Source organism: Urocitellus parryii, chromosome 1 (genome assembly GCF_045843805.1).
Source record: "Urocitellus parryii isolate mUroPar1 chromosome 1, mUroPar1.hap1, whole genome shotgun sequence".
NCBI classification, from domain to species: Eukaryota; Metazoa; Chordata; class Mammalia; order Rodentia; family Sciuridae; genus Urocitellus; species Urocitellus parryii.
Genome location: NC_135531.1, coordinates 122,739,992 through 122,764,069, shown reverse-complemented (window position 1 = coordinate 122,764,069; position 24,078 = coordinate 122,739,992). Strand labels below are relative to the sequence as shown.

At 37.3% G+C, this 24,078-nt stretch overlaps 1 protein-coding gene and 1 pseudogene across 7 annotated transcripts in view; both read left to right on the top strand.

Annotated features, from left to right (window-relative positions):
* The window catches only part of Kcnn2 (potassium calcium-activated channel subfamily N member 2), a 424,434-nt gene that overhangs the window by 318,911 nt on the left and 81,445 nt on the right, over positions 1-24,078 (top strand). For all 7 annotated transcript variants that reach the window (XM_077796938.1, XM_026414667.2, XM_077796931.1 and 4 more), the window contains one exon: positions 6,765-7,183. In XM_077796938.1, the coding sequence (XP_077653064.1) occupies positions 6,765-7,183 (419 nt within the window). The remainder of the gene's footprint in view (positions 1-6,764; positions 7,184-24,078) is intronic.
* LOC113201125 (NADH dehydrogenase [ubiquinone] 1 alpha subcomplex subunit 1 pseudogene) lies at positions 12,977-16,824 on the top strand (annotated as a pseudogene).

Below are 24,078 nucleotides of genomic sequence, written 5' to 3'. Positions count from 1 at the left end.
TTACACGGATACTTTTAATAGTTTAATAAGTTCATTATCATATCTAGCTCTTTCATACACTTGGAATTTTTCTTGGTATATTAGGTCTGAGGCCTGGGTTCAACTTTGCTTTTCTTGACATCGCTTATTAGTTGTCTGCAAATCATTTTTCAGTGAACTATTTTCCCACTAATAGTCTACCTTTAAAACATTATGAAACTCCCAGCATATCGGTGTATTTTGGACTTTCTGTTTTGTTCCATTTAAGTTGTTTTATGTGCTAGAACCACATGGCTTTAATTATTAATCTGTTTTAAAAATCGATCACAGCTGCTTTTCCCTCGTTACTCTTCCTTTTCAAAAATTTCCTAGTCTACTTATATGTAAGTTTTAAAACAAACACATGGCTTAAATGATTTATTTGGCTTGTATTTTTTAAGTCCCAGTTTTTTACTGAGCAGTGCCCTGAATAATTTTCTAGAAAGGAAACCCAGGATATGTAAGACCCTGTCCCAGATCCCAAGAGCTTCCAAAGTCATTGAGAAGGAGGCACAGATACAAGGCAGGTGGGACTTCTGCCTCTGAACTCCTCACCTCCTGCAGGTGATCTGACTGTATCCCTCCCACAAAACTGTGGGCCCTCTTTCTCTGAGGAGTTTTATTCCCAATTAATCTTAGACGGGGATCTTCAAATATATCATGTTTGGGGTTATTTAGCAAATGGAAAACAATGATATTGGAAAGCTGAAGCTTGTGTTGAGATATATTTTGAGGGCATATTCTGCGTTAGGCCTGCAAGTGTCTTAAGCCCTCCTGTGAAGACCCATATCCAACGTGGTAGAGTTAAAAAGCAGGTTGAACTATCAGAATAAAAAATGAACATGTATCTGTTTTAATATCAGTTCTTCTGATTACTTTAAATCTCCTGCAAACAAACTTAAAAGAGACCATACATAATGCAGAGATTATATGGAATGTAGTAGGATACTTCCACAGTTGGTTGTTTTTTTTTTTTTTTTTTTTTTTTCCTTGAAACTCCAGTTTATTCAAAGGAGTCACCCAGCCCTAAGAAGCTAAGAAGGAGCACAAGAACAGAATTAATCCTGTCCTTCAGGTTGATCCGTAATTGAGAAGTGTCCATGCCAGGGCATTGCAGTCTCACGGGTTAACAAAAGTCCCCACAAACATTTCATGCAACAAGCCCTGACAGACAGGCTCTTTTGCAAACTGGGTACTGCATTTGCCTAATCCAGTAGACTGGGTAGATGCTTATCAAAGGTCTCCCTAAAGGCTGCAGGAAATAGGCCTACTTCCTAGTGTGTGCAGTGGGAGGGAGGCCTCTCCACCCCCACCAAAGCCTGAGGACCCCAAGCTGACTATGTCCCTTGTCCTCTGTTAGCCTCCACTTGATTTGTAAAAGTAGAAGGAGATTGAAGAATAATGTTCTAAAGCAATAGAGGCATGTGAATTTTACTTTTATTCTAGGTGCCAGGTCCTCATTCTGTGCCAGGTTCTATTCTCTCATTTTATCTTCACAATCACTCCCCAGGGTTGCTGTCACTCTCCTGATGTTGCAGATGAGGAAACTTAAGAGAAGCCAGGAGGTCCAACAAATATTCAAGCTCCTCTAGTAAGTAGGTAGCACAGCAAGGATTAAAAAAAAAAAGTCATGCCAGGCATCCCATCCTGTGGTCTTTCCACTACAATATAGGCAAGCATGGCAGAACCCAAGGAGCACTTTGACCTCCCCCATTTGATGCTCCAGCCCTTCCACAGTTTCTCCTTCCTCTAGCATCAACAATTACAAAATCTCTATATTATATGCACAAATGATTGCTATTATACAGGAAATGTGGATACTGTTCCATTGTCATTGCTGATTTTTAATATGTAACATTGATTGAGTTGTTGAAGATGGATGTTTAGAATGTTTTTATCTTCTACATAGGATATGAGTACATTAGTACATCTTGAAACCTGGAATATACTCTTATCCAGTGTGTAATTGACAGCTGGCACACTTGACTTCCAAGATAATGCTTTCTATTCTTCCTGCTTCATAGACTACTGCATTTCAGATCCTCTTAGATCTGACCTTCCAACTGTTCTCCATGTTTGGGATTCCACAGGACTTGGCCTTGAGTATTTCTCTCTCCTATTCAATTTTTCCTTTGATCCCATAAAGTTACTTAAATACTGTTGCCTCCCAGATTTATTCCAGTGCTCCAGACTTCTCACTGGGACTTGTACATCTTACTGCCTACTTGGCATCTATACTCAGATTCCAGTGGCCAAATAGAGCCTTTCATTGTGTACTTTCCTCCCCGTCCCCAGGGCCCAGGAAAGGTTCTCAGGAATTGATACCACCATCTACTCTGTTTTTCAGGGTAGAAACTCAGTGCTGTTGAGTCTTGTCTTTTACTGCTCTTGCATTCAGCCTGTCAGCAAATTCTAGCAAGATTGCCAAGGCATATGACCAGTGCAGCCCCTCTGTTCATTTCTATGACAACCCCTCACCCAGGTCACAGGGACACTGCCACCAAATTCAGTAGAACTTCCTAACTTATATTCTTTCTTTCATACTTGCCTCTTTCTGCTCTGCTTACCTCATAATAGTGAGGAAAAGCTCTTTAATCAGTAAATCAGAACACATCCCTCATTCTTCTCCTTAATACCCTTCTGTGGCTCCTGCTGTACTTGGAATGAAATCCAGTCTTGATGCCATAGCTAACAAGGTCCTGCACATCTGGTTCTAATTGTATCTTCAAATTACTCCTCTTTCTTCCTGCCCCTCTTTCACTATAGTTCATGGTGTCTGTTTACTTCTTAAGCACGCCGAGCTTTGCAAAGCTCGGGCCTTACACATGCTGCTTTCCCTGCCTGCAAAATTCTTCCTCTCTTTATGTGAATAGCTTTTCCTTATCCAGGACTCATCTTTGGTGGTACTCTTTCAGAAGTCTTCCCTGATCACCACATCTGCTCTCATCTCTAATTTATTGTTTTTTATTTCATTTTGTTTGTTTCCTTCATAGCAACATCCAAAAACGTAATTATTTTATCAAATTCCTTCAAGTCGGCTTTCTTTCCTACTGAAAATCAGTGACAATGGACAGAACTCATTAATATAAGTCCCATTTTATGGCTAGTAAATATCGCAGCATTGGTATATAGTATTTAGTACTCTGGATATTTGTTAAACAATCGAATATACAAATAAGCAATGTTGAGGATGGGAATTATATGATGAGTAGAAGAAACTTTCTTCATCATCTTAACATTTAAATGTTCATGAGAAGACCAAAACCAAAAATGAAGTCATTTCAGATGTTAATATTCCTGGTAAAAAGAAAGTATGAAATAAAACATTTTTTTTTATCTGGGGAAACTACCAAAGAAGAACGTTATTTTTACTTTCTGTATAATTATAAAATTACCCTGCTGCCACAGCTTATTATTTGGTAGAATGTATTTGCCATGGATTTTTAAAATGTTGCAGATTTCACTTGCATCATGCTTTAGTATTCTCATCTTCATGAGCATATTTAATCAACATTAGGACCTATCCAAAGATTAGGAGAGCCAGTATTAAGTTTGAAATATGAAGACTATTCCTGTAACAAGCATTACTCTGCTAGGTAAATGTGGTTCCCATTCTCAAGGAACCTCAGAGGCAATTAGGGGTAAAAATATTTAAAGAATTCGTATTGTCCTCTGTGTTAGCATCAGTAAGGGTCACTTATAGCAATCCTATTGGAACAAAGGGGTGACCTCAGTTTTGGATGGGGCATGCATGCGCACACACGTGTATACAAACATTTTTTTTTTCTTTAAAGTCTGGTCATGAAGGAATAAGAATTTGCTAGATGGAGACTCTTTTGCAGGCCATAGGACATACTATATAAGACAAGGAAGCAGGATTAGGTTGGTGTGTTCTGGAATCCGCAGCCATAAGGAAATGTGGGCAGAGTAATAGGCAGTGAAGTGTGAGAGATAGGTAAACCCAGGCTGCAGAAAGCTGTGTCTGCTGTGGAAGGTAGGTTAGACTCTACCCATCAGGTGGTGGAGAGATTTTTGGATGGTTTTGATCTTGACAGTAATGGCATTATATAATAATATAATTTACATTTTAAAGAGGTCTTTAGATGATGGAAGATGAGAGGGATGAGCTAGCCCAGTTAGGTGTGGAGTCAGAGAAGAGTTGGCAGTGGACCCAGTAGAGTCGTGACACTAAAATTGGGAAGGAGACTGAGAACCTCGAGCTTGTAGCAGATAGAAAACCTAACATATCACAGAAACCAAGGGAAGAGAGGTTTTCCAGGAAGAAAGGAATGACAAGTCAGGTGAAATAAAAATTAGGATAGGAGGGCTGGATTTCATAATGAAGGTATGTTCAGTGATCTTCCCAGGACTAGTATTAATGGGCTGCTGGTGGCAAAATCCACCTCCAAGGTATTCGTGGATGAAGGAGAAATGAGGAGACAACACAGGGCGAGGGCAGACAGAGCCAGCCATGGTTCTCAACTGGTTTTGTTGTTTTTGTTTAGTACATGGTAGCAGTTTGGCCTTGTGTGCATACTTTGTTGAGCTAGAGGAGGCCCAGAAAAGAGGCTCTCCATACAGAGAAAATGGATTTGGATATAGTATGACTTTAGATGTGTGGAGAAAGGGAAAGACAGAGGAAAAAGTGCAGATGTAGGCAAGTTTGTGGCTAAAGTATGAGATACAGGGTATTTCCTGTGATGTTGGGGGTAGAGAAGTATGTGCTGGAAGGTGGCAACAGAGGTAGCCCTTGGGGCAAATATTATGGGGACAGGGAATGATCACAGAATGACGTTGATGGTTCAGCTGAGCTGGAAGGCGTGGTGTGAAGTCCCAGTCCACCAGTAGCCTGGACATCAGTTTTCAGGTTGAGAGTTACCTGGGCAGGCCCACCTGAAGATGAAGGGTGGAGCTGCTGAGGATGGCCATGAGATTAGGGATGAGACTCACTTGAAGAAATAGCCTGGTTGGAGAAGTGAACAGAGGGTGGGTGTAAAGATTCCTGAGAAAAGAGATAGTCAGGGTAGGGGAGCAGGTCCCTTACAAGTGGCAGAGGGAGGGAAATCCTGGGAAGGTAGGAGACTACTTATAAAAAAGCCTGTCAGAAGTATACAAGTAAGTGGACACTTCCTTCCCACTTACCCTGAAGGTGTGCATCCTGCATTTACACTGCACCTGCCCAGGATGGCATGGGGAAAGCCTCTCTTGAAATCAGAACCTGCTGTACAGCTTTTGATCATTTGCAATTTTGGTAATTCTTAGCCCTTTCGGAGGTGCCCTTTACAAACTGCTAAGTCACTCAGAGTCAAGTTTGGTGGAAAAAGCAGACAATCAAAATTCTGGTATGTTTTTGATAAGAAAGTGTGCTGTTTTTCCAACTCCTTGAGGTGCTAGAAGGAAGTGGCAGTTTTTGTTCTCAAATTCCTATTTTTTTTTTTTTTGCAAAGTTAACAAGAAGGTAGTGACCAGTTTGAATAATAGCAGGGGAAGTACCTATCAACTACAGAATCATTAAGCCAGAGTGGAGATTTGTCAACATCTAAATGGGAGGAAATAATTTTCCTAACTCTAGAATAGCAATGCACACAGAATACAACCATAAGCAATGCCCCTCCAACCTCTTTGCAACTCACTCACCTGAGAATTCGCTGTTCACATTTGGATCATTTTCATCTCCTGCTTCCCACTTGAGTTGGCTACTTAGCAGAAGTCAGAGAACATGGCATCTTTCTCAGTGGGGGAGCACATTGGCATTCTGGGCAGACAGATCTTCCTATGATGGGATTCCAGCACTGCCGCATGGTTGGCACCTGTGGCTTCCTGGCTCTAAATACCACTAGCCCCCAAAGTCACTGTGGCAGCCAGAAAAGCCACCACACACTTCCAAATCCTCTGGTTATTTATGGACTACCAGGGCCTGACTGTTTATAGACAGCCAGGGAAGAGAGAGACATTCTTTTCTGGTTTTTTTTTTTTTTTGCTTTCTCTTTCTCTCCCATACCCGTGATTGTGTGTGTGTGTGTGTGTGTGTGTGTGTGCACACGTGCGCACACACGTTTTTTTTTGGTTTATTTTTTTTTCATTGTACTGTGAAAATGACAAACAGGTAAAAATAAACTTTATTAAAGAAAGATTGAAAAGTTAATAATGTAAAGCAAAGCAATGCAGAACAGAAAAGATAGAAAATGAAATAGTAGTGAGGAAGTGGGAAGAAATGTTTCTACTGCATGTAACTGTGATCTCTTGTGATTTCCTCTGAAACCAAGAATAAGATTTCCTATAAGAATGCTTATGCATTGTTACATTATAGTGTATACCTGATTGCAGCAGCACCGTAGTCACTCTAAATAGAATTATGTAAGGGTTTCAGTCCAGTCTCTTAAAGAGAAGAACAGCTGGTTCTAAGGCAAGTCCATTTTTATCTGAGGGGGTGTCATTACTGATAGGCCTAAGCCCCTTATTTTAAAATGATGTTACTTATATGATTGTGTAGGAACATAGACTCCAAAATATGTTTTGCTCTAGGGTAGCAAGTTTTAGTTTTAATTTTTATAAAATGAAGTTCCCCTTTGGGACCAGTGCCCTTTGCTAAAAATAACGTATCTGGCTAGCATTTGAAAGCTGTAACCCTTAGCCTGCCACAATCTCTAAGAGTCATCTGTTATGCCTTGTTAAGTAAGATCTGCACTAACACTTGTGGACCATTCATGCCATACTGAAGCTGATTTTCTACTTTATTTTTTCAGTTATTCATGGTGGACAATGGAGCAGATGACTGGAGAATAGCCATGACTTATGAGCGTATTTTCTTCATCTGCTTGGAAATACTGGTGTGTGCTATTCATCCCATACCTGGGAATTATACGTTCACATGGACGGCCCGGCTTGCCTTCTCCTATGCCCCATCCACAACCACCGCTGATGTGGATATTATTTTATCTATACCAATGTTCTTAAGACTCTATCTGATTGCCAGAGTCATGCTTTTACATAGCAAACTTTTCACTGATGCCTCCTCTAGAAGCATTGGAGCACTTAATAAGATAAACTTCAATACGCGTTTTGTTATGAAGACTTTAATGACTATTTGCCCAGGAACTGTGCTCTTGGTTTTTAGTATCTCATTATGGATAATTGCCGCATGGACTGTCCGAGCTTGTGAAAGGTAAGCTTGTTTCTTTTCCTGAAAACGTAATTTGCCCTATGGTGTCTTCAAAACTGGGAGAAAGAAAAGTATTAGACTATGTGCCTTACTCTTGGATTCTGTCACCCACTCTTTTCAAATGACTGTGACAAAGCTTTCCCAGAGATTCTGGAATAGAGCAAATGCCTTCATGATCATGTATTTTTCTTTCTAATTCAATCAGTTTACAACAAAGCATTGGCTTCCTAATCTGTATCAAAAGAATCGTCCTAGAGATTCTATTGGAAATATTGGTTTATTGAGTCATTCCTGGGCCTGATTGGTTATAATCATTGATTGTTGTGGAGACAGAAATCCAGCGGAAAAGTGCTGATGTGTCTGAACTTTAGAGAATATATTAGTGTGGCATGTTGATTTGAGTTCCCTATTTATAATAGCATTGACATGATTATCAGGCAAGGAACTTAGAAGTGTATCCATTAGTCTTTACTGAATGTTCAATAACTAGTATAAAGAGGCAGTGTGTGTTTGTTTTCCTGTCTAAAGAGCTCTGGTGATCTGCAGCTGGACACATGTCAGATTTCATGAGCTGCTTTAGGAGTCTCAAGCAGTTATAGTGTCAATAATGTTCACTTTACCATTTAACAAGCAAAATGGATTTATGAATGAGCTTTATGATGACATAAACAAGGAAGAGCTATATCATAATGGAATGATGCACCCTTTTATGATCTTCGTTAAAGAACATTCAAGTTGAAATTGGCATTAGAGCAAAAGGAATGGTTTAGAAGTTTCTAGGACTGTTGGATGTTCAGATGTTGGTCATTGTAGAAAATAGAGTTTTGTTAAAATTTGGTTTTTGAAAATCATATTATATACCTACATGGTTTAAGGAAGAAAAAAAATCTACATGAGAATTACCACAAAAATGAAATGGCAAACCCACACTACCCTTTACCCCATTCCTGCTTTTTGGAAGCAATCACTTTAAATTTTTTAATCATTCGTTTGGTGATTGCTTTTTATATTTCTGAGTAAAATTGATAATACTGCTACATTCAGATGTTTCTGTTTTAGAGCAACCTATTGACTTCCTATTACAGAAGTTGGGGTTTTAGTTTTATTTCCCTTACACATGCACACCCCTTTTATAACTGTGTCACCCCCAAATAATTTTACATCCTCCCAGTAAATATAAACCCCAAGAATCCAGAGCCCATGCTTGCATTTACACATTACAACTGTGTAACCTGCAATTGAAGCTGAACATTGCAGTATATTTTTTCTTCCTGCACATCTTTTTATTTTCTCTGCAATCAATAATCATCTTATTTTTATTTGCTTTGTCTTATTTTTTTATTTGCTGAGTTTTATTTATACTTAACACTAAAAAAAGTCTCTAAATTCTCCTATGTCTTATTTTTCTCCACTCAAACATATTAAGCAATCTATGATTTAACTTGAGGAAATACATGATCCTTAGGCTCTCTTGGCCTGCTTCTCCATCATGTTGGAGGTTTCTTTACCTTGTCTGTATATTGAGTAATCTCTTCCTTGAATGAAATTTCTGCCTTTCTTCGTTTACTTCTTTATTTTGGCAGATCCATTTTCTGGTGGTTTCTAAGAAAAGGTATTGTGTGTGAAAGATATTGAGACTTTGATGACATGGCAATCTTCATTCTTTTCTTATGCTTAATTGATAATCTAGCTGGTTACAAAATTTTAGGTAGGAAATTATTTTCCTTCAAAATATTGAAGTGGACAAAGTCCAGCAGTCTAATACCGTGCTCATTTTTTATCTTTCATTCTCCCCTCCCCCCCTGGAATCCTTAAGGATTGGTATTCTAAAACTTAGAATACATTTAGATACATTCTAAAAGGATGTATGTTAATGTGAATCTGTTTTAATCCATGGTACTGGGAACCTAGTAGTCCTGTTCAGTCTTAGAATTTATGTTCTTTTCTTCTTAGAATTTAAAAAAAAAATACTTAATGTTTCTGACATTTTTTGTGCAGATAGCAATCTTCCTATATTAGTTCTCAAACTTTCTTATTTTCTTCTCTGTCGTTTTCTAGCTCTGTTTTTTCTCTTTATATTGGAAGATAACCTCAAGTTTATCTTTTAAACCTTGTGCTTGGATTTTATTTATTCTGTACTACATTATTAATTTCTAATGTCTAATTTTTGATCCCTGGATGCTAATTTATTTTAGATAACATCATGCTTTTCTTTGGTAGCTAGTACTACTTTAGGTCTCTGGAGACATCATTGATACTTATTGAAACTGTTTCTCTTTGTATATGTTATTGTTTCCCCAAAGATGTATTTTTCTCTTTGTTTGGCTTCTGCTTTAGAAGCTTTCCTTAAATGTTTAGAAACTTGTTCACCCTCTTCAATGAGCCATTCCATAACTGATTGGAAGCTCTCTGGGTATATCTAAAACTTGCTAATTGTGGGCCTCACTAAGGGGTGATTTGCATGGTGGGCATACAGCACCAATTTTGGTAGTTTTCCATATTTTTTGTTGTCTCTGAAAATTTAACCAACCCAGTGGAATTCTTTGCTGTTACTGCCATGAAGGCAAAAGCCTAGGTGTCAACTTTCTGGAATTTGAAAAACAGGGCGGGGTGGGGGGGGGAGAGGTCTCAATAGTTAACTTGCAAACATTTACTTACTTTCCTGGTTCCAGTGCAGTAGCTCTTCTCTCCCCAATGTTTGATGCCCTGCAGCCAGTCCACAGATCTGTTTTTCCTCTCCAAATAGTAAATACACACTTTTTCCAGGTTGGCAAAGAACAGTTGGTATTTGCCCTGAGCAGAAGGAATGCAGGTGTCTGGCTTCTGTGCAGTCTCTGAGCCTGTCCTCCCATGTTATCCCCCCTGCAGGGGAACTAGTGCCAACAGGCTGGAGTCATGCGTGAGGGGTTGGCTCTCAGTACCCATGTGATTACTTTTTGATTTTTCAACATTGCTGCTCTAAAATTCTACTTTCTCAAGTCAGGTAAGTCAGTGAATAATTGGCTTTCTGGCTTCTTTTACTACTGTCTTATTCATTCTTGTCATCTTTATGGATTTATACTTTTTTGTTTGTTAAAAAATATTCATAGTCATTTTAAGGGGGTTAAGGGAAGGATCAAAGACCAACATGTCTTTGATCAGCAGTTGAGTCCACCTGCTAGTGCCAAGAATTGTGCATTGACTAGTTTTTAATTTTGGAGTGGAGTACTGGGGATTGAACTCAGGGGCACTCGATCACTGAGCCACATCCTCAGCCCTATTCTGTATTTTATCTAGAGACAGGGTCTCACTGAGTTGCTTATAGCACCTCGTCTTTGCTGAGGCTGGCTTTGAACTCACAATCCTTCTGCCTCAGCCTCTGGAGCCACTAGAATTATGTAGATGTGTGCCATTGCAACCAGTTTAGTGATTAGTTTTTAATATCATGTATGTGAACCTGTTTTAGAACTTTTCTACATAAATATGGCATTTGAGAGATTAAAGTTTTCTTTTTAAAGAAAGGTAGACTCCTTATGGTAATGCTTTGTTTCCTAGCAATGGTGATATTTACAGGTCTATGATATTTTCTGGAGCAGCTGTACCCAAAAGTTGAATAAGATGTATCTAAAAGAAGAATAAATATGGAAAACCTTAGTTGACATATTTATTTTGCAAAGATTTGCCTAAATTAAAATATATACATAGCAGTATAACATACCAATGGGGGTAAAAGCATAATTTAACAATCTATGCATGTATAAGTGTATCTACTCCCAAGGGCCAATAAAAATAGACTCAGAATTATGCACATTCTATACATTTCTTTTTAAAATGTCTCATCTTAGTTGGTTTAACCCATGGTCACTGAAAACAGAAAGTCTTAATTCAAGCTTTGCCAACTTTTTGTAGCCCAGAGGATGTTTTTAACATGCTTGTTTTTTTTTTTTTTTTTGAGAATGGCCATTCCTGTTTTCTTATAAAGAGGCAATAAAAAGTGAAAATTGTCCATTTCATGTGAAGATTGAGAGACTGTAGCCAACAGTAACATAGGAAAAAAAATCAACAAGTCCCTGATGGAGTGAGGAAAGGAGAGAGGCTGGAGATTTAGTTTCAGTTTTGCAGTTTCAGGGCTATGTAACCTCATACCCACCATTTCACTTCTTCTTGCCTTAGTTTCTTCATTCACAAACCAAATATCTGCATAAGCTTTCCTCTTTCAAAGATGATCTTTGATAATTACACAAATGTGTCAAAGAAAAAAACATTACTCAGTCCTGTGATAGCATAAGATTTTCTATATTTGATTTTTTTCATTAAAGTCCACATTCTGCTGCACCCAATCCCCATACTGTGGTTTTAAAATGTAAAGATGTTTTTTTTAAAAAATGTCTTTTCACAAAGTTTTAGTTTTGAACATGATGTCACCAGCCTCTTAAACTTCCGTGAATATCTATTTTCTGACCAGTCTGCCTTCCTTTCTTACACACTCTCCTCTCTCCCTCTCTCCCTTCCCTTCCCTTCCTCCATCAGTCTTTCTTTTTGTATCTGTGAAGTTCACAGTATGAGGGCTGGGGATATAGCTCAGTTGGTAGAGTGCTTGCCTTGCAGTCACAAGGCCCTGGGTTCAATACCCAGCACCACCCCTACCACCACCCCCCAAAATAATAGGGTTTGAAGTTCACAATATGATACATAACTTTGCCTATTATTTTGTTGGAGATTTTGGTCTTTGGATTCGAATGGACCCGTTTCGTCTTTGTTCCATCTCAGCATCCTCTCCATGTTATAGGAGGGAAATTTATACTTGATAGAAATTCTTTTTAGTTAATTAGAATAATTCAAAGAATATTTTAAGCTTGAAAAAGAGGCAGCTTTCTGGAGAAATTTGTGTTACAAATCTCTCCCCGTCCTTCTACCAAGCATAAAATTCTAGAGGTTTCTTGGAAATTTTTTCTACTAATAGGGAGGCATCCTATTAGGATGCAGCTGTTCTTTGTGGTACTTTTTCACCCTATCACATCATGTATCTCTGATTTATTTACCTGTGATTGATTGATCAATTAATTGATTTTTGGTGAATGGTAGAAAGAAGCAGAGTAGCAGGAATCTTACATTCTTTCTGTGACCTCCATTTTTTGTGACTGTTCCAACCAGATCAAAGTGATCCATAGGACCATACACTTTCTGGTTCTGATCAGCTTTATGATAAGGTGGACCTCAGGCCTAAGAAGAAGACTCCCCTCTGTCCAATAAGTTTGGCCCTGTTCTGATAGGTGCTCTTATGTTCACAGGGCCCAGACCAAGGCATTCAATCAGTTTGTATTGGGAGAAACTATGAATACTTATGTTTCTGAAGAAACCTGAACCCCAGAACTTAGGGTTCTGAAAACTGGAATTATCTGATTCTGGCCCACACCTTCTGTGACTTCTCTGGTTTTGTGAAGGTGGCTGAGCAACCATCAATCCGGTTTGTTTCAGTGGAAGCTGTTTAAGGGAGTTAGTGACTCTTTTGCAGGAGGCAGGACTGCATGTTGTGGGCCTGGACTGTGTAACACAAAGGGTTATCTTTCTTTTTTGTCTGAAGTATTCTAAGAACATTAATATGTGAATGTACATTAGGAATTTCCAAGTGATGAAAGTGATATTTGGCTGTATATCAATACTGAAGTTTCAGAAAGAGAACAGAATTGAAACTTTCTGCAGTTTGAGAATTTAAAAAAATGTTTCTGTGTTCCATATCTTCTTTTCCTTTATGCCACAGGGTTTGTAATGTAGGGAGGGGTGGAATCAGGATGGGGAAGGGAGCCAAGTTGAGCTATGAATTTTGGTAAGTGGAAAAGAGACACTTTGAGACTCTAATGAAATGGAGATGCCAAGTGGTATTTGTGTCGCTTGAAAAGATTAATTTATTTAAAGCATTAGTGGTCAACTGATTGTTTTTATTTATTCCATTGTTTTATCTCTAAAGACATTTAAATATGCACTAACTAGTATGGTATGCATTAGTTGAGAGGGAAGATTTTTGGAAAATAACTTTCAATGGATTTGTTTTGAATAGTTTCTACTCTCCAAACTGCATTTTAGATGGGTTAAGAATAAATTTTATTACTAAAACATTGTAGATGAAAATAAATGTGATTTTTTTTAATTACCAAAGATAACCTGAAGTTTAGAGACTTCAATTTCAGTTGTGTTTAGAATTATTCAGTGTCTTAAAAGTATGTTTCATTTCTACTAGCAATCCAATTTAGATTCCATCCTACTTTTTTTTTTTTAAACTCTATCACTAATAGTATTTTACATTGTATTTTTTGTTTTTAGTTACCTGGAGGATGATTTCTGAAATGCAGTTGAAACACATTTTATTATTATGTAATATATTGTGAAATAGTCCAGTCAAATCATGCCCCATAATAAATCTTCACATAAGTTTCAGATTAGTATTATGAATTAGTTATTAAGAAAAACTCCTGTATAATAAGAATATCCTATTCTGTAACTAGACAGGTTTTCATCCTCTTAGAGCCAGCTCATAGAAGATGTATGATTTGGGGTTCTACTTTCTGTGGAGTATGACCCCTTAAAATCATGCCAGTTTTATAAACACCAAATGAAAACTTGTTCTCCCTTGTTCCAGAGAACCAATAAAACCAAAAATAGAATGATAGTTACTTATATCTGATAAATTAACTCAGCATTATAGTGGATACATCATTTTGGTGGCTTGGTATTATTAGTCTATTCCTTTAAGATCATATATATTTAGTACTTTCTCTAACTATAGCATGCTTTTTAAACAAAACTGAACTTACATTTTAATATAAGATAAACTTTTGTCTGAATGCTTAAATGATCTGGGTTCTAATTTTCACATTTGTCATTTCAAACAAGTTTTAGTTTTTTTTTTTCTTTTTATATGCCATAAGCCAATTTTTCAAGGGTTTGGGCAATGGTTTCTGGAAGTCTCACTTTGTCTGTTTATGGTTTTTATTATTGATATAGGACCAAATATAGGAGAATGTGAAATGGGGAACCACCTTTTAGAATGTTGGCTCATTTTCCAGGTCTGCCAACCATCGTTTCATTTTATATTATCAGGAGACTCACCCAGAGGCCTGTTCCCTTTCCAGCCCTGACATTAGCAATACCTCTTTCCTGTTGATTTACTTAAATTTGAAACATGTCACTTATGATCAAGTTTCCTCAATAGTTATAAAAGTAGTCATAAAATATGCATTGCAATGCTAGGCAAACGTACCCTGCTGGCACCTTGATTTATTATAGTATACTGGATAATTAGATTATTTCTTACCACTTTGAGTTTCAGCTGTTGCTAAGTAAACTCAGCATTTCATCAATGTATTTGTAATTTGTGGTTGATGGAAATGTAATACTTTGTAAACTTATACTTCCAGGGTCTGATTCATACATACGGATATAACATTTTCAGGCTCATAAATGAGTCACAATTTTAAAATGGGCCCTTTCAAGTTATAAAAGTCAGCAGTTTGGAAGCTTTCCTCATGCATCTGTGACTTGCAAAGCATCAATGCTCAGTGTAATGTTTCCCAAATAAATTGGTCATTAAACTCTTACAGAAAGAAAAGCCAGTACTCCCTCAAGCTCAATTTTCTCTTGATTCCTATGCAGATATAATTTGTTTTTGTTTTTGTTTTTGTTCTGCCTCCAGATAGAACAATGGGGAATAATATTTGTGGAAAGAGGCTTTGAGATTCTGGTCCAAAGGTGTAGGTAGAAAATAATAGCAGCGATTATTCTCAAGTAGTAAAAACCTAAAAACTGAACAGTTAAGAATCTAACCTCAGTGGAATCTGGCCTGATATCATAGTTCATGACAGTCTACCATCCTGCCTCCATGCTGATGTCCAGATTTTATGAAATATGAGTGTCAAGTGTCTTCTAACCTCAGGAAATCCCTGGAATCACCTACTTGATTCATAAACCAGGGTGTGTGCATGCAGTTCTGAGCAGCATGCTCATGAAATTCAACTTTAGAACCACCTGCCAGATAAAAAGAAAGAACATAAAATCTAAATGTAAATGTCCTGCTATCCAAGCCGTTTTGTCTTGAAGAAAATGAATACATTTCTTGGACCCAAGTAGGGCTTGATTGGAGAAAACTCAAGTGTTTCCTACAGGTAACAGGATTTTCTGAATTCTATTTCTTTTTGAATTTTATACCTTTCATTTTTTTAAAAAAAATATTTATTAGTTTTTGATGGAACTTCATCTGTTTACATCGAAACCAGTGCTTCACACATGCTAGGCAAGCACTCTACCACTGAGCCCTAACCCCAGCCCCATACCTTTCATTTTTAATGTGTCCTTAATGCAAACTGTATTAAAATGACAAAAGAGATTCAAGACAAGTGCCTTCACATAGAATAAAATATACAAATTTTGGACATTTATTGTGTTTGGAAAAATTTGCCTTCTGTTGCAGAGTTAAACTTTTATGACATGAGTCTGTGTTGATGGGTTCGCTTACTGTTATTAGAATTAGACAGGGAATGAGGCAGACTTGAGTATTGTTGTCCCAGAGCTGGTTTTGAGAAACAGAGCCCCTACTGTTTGTCAGGAGACCACTTGGCTTGCTCTAGGGGGACTCCATGAGCTGCCTCTGAACTACTTGCTGGCCTGGCAGAACAGTGTCTAGTCTATGGTCATTTCCTGAGGCCTGGTGGAGGGGAGCATCCGTCCTTGAACTCTTCTATCCTGCCAGTTCAATGCAGTTTGGCACCTGAATCTCAAATCCCCTGGATTAATAAATAGTCTGATCACTGCCAAATTCCTAGGGACACTGGAAAAGACCCAGTCATCGGATATTTAAACGTAGCTTGGTGCTGAAGTCAAAGGCATTTTGAGTTCCTGGGCATTATTCTATACATATTTAGTAAATAAATATAGAAAATTAAAATATTTCATGCAGATTTACATCATAATTATTGACTAAGATCTAAAAAGAGAATTGTTTATTTTTTGTAAAAAAAAAAAACTTTAATGAGACATACTTTTATATCATAAAATTCACCTATTTAAAGTGTATGGTGTGACAGAACTATGCTACTATAACCACAAATTCAGTTTTAAAACACTCCAGTCACCTCAGAAAGATCCCCAGTGCCCATGTGCCTTAAATCCCTGCTTCTAGATTACCACTATCTAACCGCTATGTCTCTACAGATTTGCTTTCTAAGCCCTTCATGTACAGTTGACCATATAATATAGCAGCCCCTCTGTACTTGCAGGTTTCTTAACCAACTATGGATTGAAACTACTTGGAAAAATTTCATCTGCTTTATTTCAAAGCATGTACATTGTATTATGTGATAAAAGTAATCTCGAGTATGGGGTTTATTGGGAAAGGAGCTGAATCTCTTCACCTGTAAGGAGCTAAGGAGTAGGGATTTGATTTAGATAACCTTGCCAAAGTGTGGTTCAAAATTCTTCTAGCACTCAGTATCATGAGCATGTGCTTGGTTATCCTGGGAGTGGCCACTGCCTACATCCACAGGTTTACTAACAGGGGCAAGGAAAAAAGGGTTGCCCATTTTTCGTATCAGTGGAATTTGATGGAAAGAGATAGATGCATATCCTGAGTTAATCATCATTATAAATCAAAGGGTTTGGAGAATATTGATTAAGGAAGCATTTTCCTGATTGATGGGAAAAAACTTGTTATAGTCATCTACCCTGCTAGAAGGTTTTTTGATATATTATGTAGCATGCAGTGTGTTATATAATAATACATAATCAAAATAAAATGAAAAAGAAAAGGTAATCTAGAGATGATTTAAAGTATATGAGAGGATGTACATGTACATAGTATTTGCACAAAATACATAATATCATTTTATGTAAGGGACTTCAGCATCTGTGGATTTTGATATCCAAAGTGTCCTAAAACCAATACCTCCACAGATACCACGGTACAACTGCATATTCTTTTGCATCTGGTTTCTTTTACTTAGCTTAAAATTTTTGATGTTTGTCTATGTTGTAGTATGTGTCACAGTTTGTTCCTTTTTATTGATGAACAGTATTCTGTTGTAAGGATATGCTACATTTTGTTCAACCATTCATCAAATGATGCACATTTAGATGGTTTCCTATTTTTGTACTACGGATAGGGTTGCTGTGAATTTTTGCACATAACTCTCTGAGTGAACATATGTTTGGGATTTTTTTTTCTTCTCTCTTAGGTAGACATCTAAGAGTGTGTTATTTTACATTTCCACAGCAATCAGCAATGTATGAGGATGCATGAGGGTTCCACTTTCATCACATCCTTGACAATATTGTCATTCATAGAGACGTGTGTGTGTGTGTATGTATGAATACATATATGTTTTTATACACATATACACACTTTCATATAAATACACATATATACCTTTGTCACATCTATATGTATATCTGGATATGGACATATGGCATTGTGAGTCATATATATGAGAATGTATATGTGTATATGTATACACATAAATAAATACATTTATTTTTATAATTTCATAGCCATTCTAGTACATGTAATGTGGTACATTACTTTGGTTATAATGTGCAGTCCTCTAATGTATAATAATCATGACCTCCTTTTCATGTGATCATTAGCTTTTCTTTATCTTCTTGGTGAAATAGTTTTAGTTAATAAAAAATTCTCATTTTTTGCCCATTTTAAAATTGGGTCATTTGTCATTGCATTTTAAGAGTTCTTTATGTATTCTAGTTACTAGTCCTTTATCAGATATATGACTTGCAAATATTTTCTGTGGCCTGCATTTTGATTTCCACAGAGTGATTTTTCAATGTGTTGCAGCCATTCAGACTTCCCTTTCTCTAAACCAGTCTCATCTTGCCTCTCAAAAACATACAGGAATAATATCCAGCAGTGCGTAGCTTGCAGATGGGGATCTTTGGAAAGCCAAATCCCTTATTCAGGTTCATGCTGTGATGCCTCTCCTGGCTACTCTTTTATCACCCTGAAGTCATTTTTTTCTAGTAACCACTACCTGATATTAACAAGAAAGAGAAGGAACAATGGAGATTATTTTTTCAATCCTGCTTAAAAGTCTTTTCTAGTTCTTTCATTTCTTTGATAATTGTAGTAGCTATAAAAAGTAAATAACAGAAAACAATTTGTCATTTTCACTTTCAGTGAAAATATGTACCCACTGCCTCCAATTGGTATATTTAAGATTTTTTTTTTTTTTAGTTTGCTTCCCGAGATGAAGCAAGATTTTTTTTCCTACTAATCCCCAGCTTTCTTCATGAATAATGGCAAACATTTGTTATGTATCTGGCCCAGTTTTCGGGATAAAACTGAAAAACGAATCTCATGCTTCCCCTGTGTGTGACCTTGCTGGATTTCATGACAGTCCACTGTCATGACTCTGAAAGTGTGAAGTGCTAACCACAGGCTGCCCAACCAGATGACCGCTGTTTGACTGTTTTTCTTAGCATGCTTTGTATTATAGTGACAGCATATCATACAACTCACAGGGATGTGGCAACTGTATTGAATCCACAGTAGCTGAGGTGCCAAATGATGTTTGAGTGACTGCTGCCTAATATCTTTACTTTCCCGTTTCCCCACATGAAGTAGACTTCTAAAAACTTTCTGTGTTATATGAAAGGTAATTTAAATGTTTTAGCTTACCAAGGTATATCTAATATTCTTACAGGAAAAAAATACAATTAAAAAGAGATTTTTCAGGGCTGGGGATGTGGCTCAAGAGGTAGCGTGCTCGCCTGGCTTGTGCGGGAGGCTGGGTTCTAGCCTCAGCACCATATAAAAATAAAATAAAGATGATGGGTCCACCAAAAACTAAAAAATAAATATAAAAAAAAGATTTTCAGACTTTCGTTATCTAATATTGTAGCTTAAGAACTTCCTTTGAAACGTCATGTAAGAGTCATGGTTTGTAAATATGAAAGGTATACAGTAAAGCACAAGGTATTCAGATCCAATTTGATCATCAGAGAATATCTTTTGTGTTAGTAATCATGATCAAAATTTAAATTTAGTGACTTTCTGGTTTCAAAGAAATGGTTTCCAAAATTTCATGTAACTGAGCATACTAGTCATCTGTGCTGGGCATCTATGGAATGTCACTCTGAAAGTCTACTTGATATTGTTTTGTCTCAATGGAACACAGAAGGTGTCAAGCAGTTCTGTACCAGAATTTCTGGGTTACTCTGTGTCTGAAAGTGGGTGAGTATTCTTAATTATTATGGTAGTCTGCCTACTACAATTTAGTAAGATGTTTTTAAAAATTATTATTTAATTATAGACATTTATGTGATATTATGACAATTTGATACATGTCTGTATTATGTAATGATCAAATCAGGGTACTTAACATTTCCATTTCACTAGACATTTTTTCTGAGTTTTTTGATTAGCACATAATTGTACATATTTATGAGATATTTTCAATACATGGATGCAATAATACTGATCAAATCAGAATCATTAATATTTCTATCTCTTTATCATTACTTTGTGTTTGGAGTTCTCAAGCTCCTCTCTTCTAGCTATTCATAAAATATGTAATAGGATTTTGTGAACTATAGTCACCCCACTGTGCTATAGAACACATACCAAAACACAGAATGTGTTTTGGTATCCATTATCCAAACCTTCTCTATTCCTCCTACGCCTAGACTCTAATAATCACTATTCTCTTTCCAGATTGACTCTTTTTTAGCTTCCACAAACAAGAAAGGACATGTGGTCCTTGTCTTTCTGTGTCTCACTTATTTCTCTTATTACAATGACCTCCAGCATATCAAAGAGATACCTGCATGCCCATGTTTATTGCTCTACTGTCACAATAGCTAAGATATGGCATCAACTTAGATGCCGATCAATGGGTGAATTGATTAAAAAAAGTGGTATATACATACAATGAAATATCATTCATCCATAAAAAGAACGATACTCGATACTCTTTTTTAAAAAATAGGTTCTGCCAGGTGTGGTGGTGCATACCTGTAATCCCAGTGGATGAGGAGGTGGCTGAGACAGGAGAATTGGGAGTTCAAAGCCAGCTACAGCAACAGGGAGGCGCTAAGCAACTCAATGAGACCCTGTCTCTAAAATAAAATATAAAATAGGGTTGGGATGTGCCTCAGTGGCTGAGTGCCCCTGAATTCAATCGCTGATACCCTCCCCCAAAAGGATTCAGAGGCGTCTGGGAAGTGAGAAGCCACATTGCCCAGTTTTGATTTCTATCTTTGGATGATCCATTTTTGTAATACCTTTTATTCCTCCTCTCACCCACCACTCAACTTAATTTCCATCTGGATCTCCATCCTTTCAACCCTGCCAAGGTCATTGTCTTGATGGGGCAGCTGTTTCAGGTAGTTGTGTGATGATGGATGGTTGAATAGCCAAAGGAACGAGAGATCATGGAAGGAAGGTTTGATGTCATCTCTAGAACCAGGATCACTAATGGAATTAGTGGTGGTATGTATCCAGAACTCTTATGTGTGGGTTAGATATTCTTTGAGTGTGTGTGTGTATGGTGTTCCACACCTTGTGTAAATGCAGGTACCAAAGTTCTACCTCACTCAAGCTCCTCAGTGGTCAAATCCATATTGGTACCACCTTGATCCCCACAGAGCCCAGAGTCCTTTCATATCGTGTTCAGAAAGCCTTATAAGTCATCTGTCAGGCCAAGAGCAAGACTGACTACTGTTGTTCTCTGAGGGCTTGTGGGGTGGGTATTTCTGCACAGTAGTGATCGCATCAGGTAAAACAATAGAAGGCTGATTACCAACTCTTAATGAGTGGCTTAATCTATTAAAATTTAACTCTTAGTGTGAAGAATTTGTTATGAAGAGTAATGCTAATGGGCATAATCTATGTTAAATGTGGGGAACATTTGAACATTTTTATCCTCTCCTAGAAACTGGTTTCATTTGCAAGCAATTAGAGTTTTATGATTTACTAAGTTAACACAGGTTAATGAGGAGCTCTGTGTTAATTTAAAATTTCTGTGAAGCAGTGGCAAAAATAGCACTTGCTGAATATTTGAAGACTGCAGACACATTGGTCTTGGAAATCTGAAACCTCCCTTATGTGCTGGAACACCAGGCGAAAGGCCCCATGGAAACGTGACAGGCATGGTACAGCGCTGTTTGCATGGCTTTCTCTGTGTTCAGCTTGGAAGTATTTCCATTTACTCTGCTGGAGCACACGGACTTCAGACAGTTTCTCAGCCTTTTATCTTGGGCATTGCTTCACAGGCTCCCAGGAAAGGCGTGGCTGCAGTCATTGCTGGGATTTGCAAAGGGAGGGCACAGGGGACCCTGTTCTGAGGTGACATTAGTGACAGAACCCTAATGTGAAGAGAACTCTTCAGACAGAAGTAAGTGCCCCTTAAGGCAGCATTCCATCTCTCCTTTCATGAAACTGCCCATGTTGTAAGATTACTGCTGGTATCCCTCTCACCATTCAGCTTGGACCCTGATCACGTGTAATTTCTGGACACTTCCCGGAAGCCTCATTAATAGCAACAAACAGGCAATTTAGCATGGCTCATGTAGAATACCCACCACAGCCTCAGGAATAAAAACATCATGAGTATTAAACCACAGGTATAACTTCCTCAGACCAAAAAAAAAAAAAAAAAAAAACTTTTAAGTAACTGCATCATTAAATAGTTGCAAGGTATTTGAAAGATTAGAATTTTCTTTCATGTTCCTTTATCCAATTTTACTTTTTATTAGAAATTTTATCAGGTTTGGTTTTTGTCTCAATTTGTGCTTAGAGGGGATCATTTTTTGTAAGGACAAACAGCAAGAATTGAGGAAACATTTTTTTTTCATGTTCTGGGCTAAATAAAGCAGGGGTTGGCAAACTGTAGCTCATGGGCCAAACCTGGACCACTGCTTGATTTGCAGAGCCCATGATCTAAGAACAATCTTTACGTACTTTAAGTGTTGATAGGAAAATAAATGTGAGGTAGAGACCATATGTAGCCAGCAAAGCATCAGATGTTTATTACTTAGCCTGTGTGAAGCAGGTTTGCTGCCCTGGGTCTCAAGTAGCATCATTTTTGTCTCCAGTTTGTTTTAAGCACAATATGATATTATAAATCCCAAAGAATTTTCTCATTTTCCTTTGGGGTCAGACTTATAATTTATCACAGGTTAAATCAGAGGTAATACCCTATACCCCAGATAATCAGAACATCTTTTTTTTCTTTTTCAATGCTGAGGATCAGGCCTCAAGCATGATAGGCAGACACACTGCCACTGAGCCACATCCCTAGCCCTATAATCAGAATATTTTTAGGACTAAATATAAATGTTTCGTAACAAAGGATCAAACATTGACATTGGTGATAGGTACAAATATCGTACCAATGTTAGTAACCTGAGCTATTTTGACTAGTGGTAACTAGATGCCTGCATAATTCATTTTTTTATGTATGCCAAACAAATCTATCTTTTCTGTCCACCCAAATATAATGCAGTGAGATATGAATTAATTGCTCCAATCTATTGAAGATTCTAGTCTCCTAGGTTTTAACTTCATTGACCTTGAATAACATCAGTACAAACATCGAGTCATTAAGAATTCTAATCTGGAAGTTGTAGAAGACCAGGTCTCAGGATGGACTTGGAACTGAAGCCTCCAAAACGTAATCATTGAATATTGTCAGAATACTTTTCCTTTCCCTGGGAAAATGATCTCAGCTCTTCTTATAAGATCACTCTCTGCAGTATGTAAACTGAGCACATAAAGCAGTGGCTGTGTGCTACTTATCCTTGGGGGGCAATTGTGAAGGCAAAACAATCTTTATTGCTATTTATTGGAGTATTATAATAAAATACTATGATCATCTTTTCTTTTTGAGCTCTACTTCCAAATGTAGGGCTTCTTCTACCTAGTGAAGCATCTGTTACTTAATGTGGGAGAGATTGACCAGCAACAGATTAGAATTATCCCTCATTGAGTTTCTTATAAGCATCCCTACTAAGACCTCTCACAATGTTTGCTTTCAAAATCTCTAAAGCATTGCTGCCTTTTCCACAAATGTGATATTCATTCCTTAGAAGAAGCAGCAGTGATTTGGCTAAGATACCAGATATCTGGACAATTATCATGGTTAAGATGACATGTTTACATTGAATGAAGAAAGCACTCACAGAGCAGGTTTTATAGGAGAGATAGAATTTTAATGCCATATTTGCATAAGAATTTCATATTATGGTTGGATTATATCCTCCTCCTCCTCCTCCTCCTCCATTCCATTTGATCATTAGACAGGCTGTAGATGTAGCTTTTCTGATTATGCCTACTCTGGCCCCAAGATATTTGTTTCATAGCAGCGTTCAAGCTAGATAAGAATAAGTTTCCCCTTCTTTCCTTGTTGTTTTATATGGACACATTTTTCATAATCAAGAAAGATAGTTTGGATGTGAGTAAAAACTGCAACTTGCCTTTTTCTCATAACAAGTTGAATTTTTTTTAGTGCTGCAGATTTTTGTTCTTTTCCAATATAGCTTTAGGTTGTCTTACTTACTTTTCAATCTATTTGGCACATAGCCCTGGATATTCTTGATCTGAGCATATATTTCCTTTTTATAGATTTTCTTTGTTGGCAAGGCAGAAATCCTCAGGTATGGTAACTAGTGAACCAACTTATTTAGGTGAAGTTAAGAAAAATAAAACACAACAACAAACAACATGTGGGTTAAGTGTACTTAAAGTGAATTAAATTCTTAAAAAAAAAAGTGTCTGTAATTTACCTGCCTTGATTCAATGTGAAAGTTATTTTCTTGGTTTTTTGCTTGTTTTGAAAGAAAGCACAGCATTTGAACCACCTTTATGTTATTCATTATCAGTATTTAGTCTCTGGTATTCTACTAAAACAATTTTGCTAGTT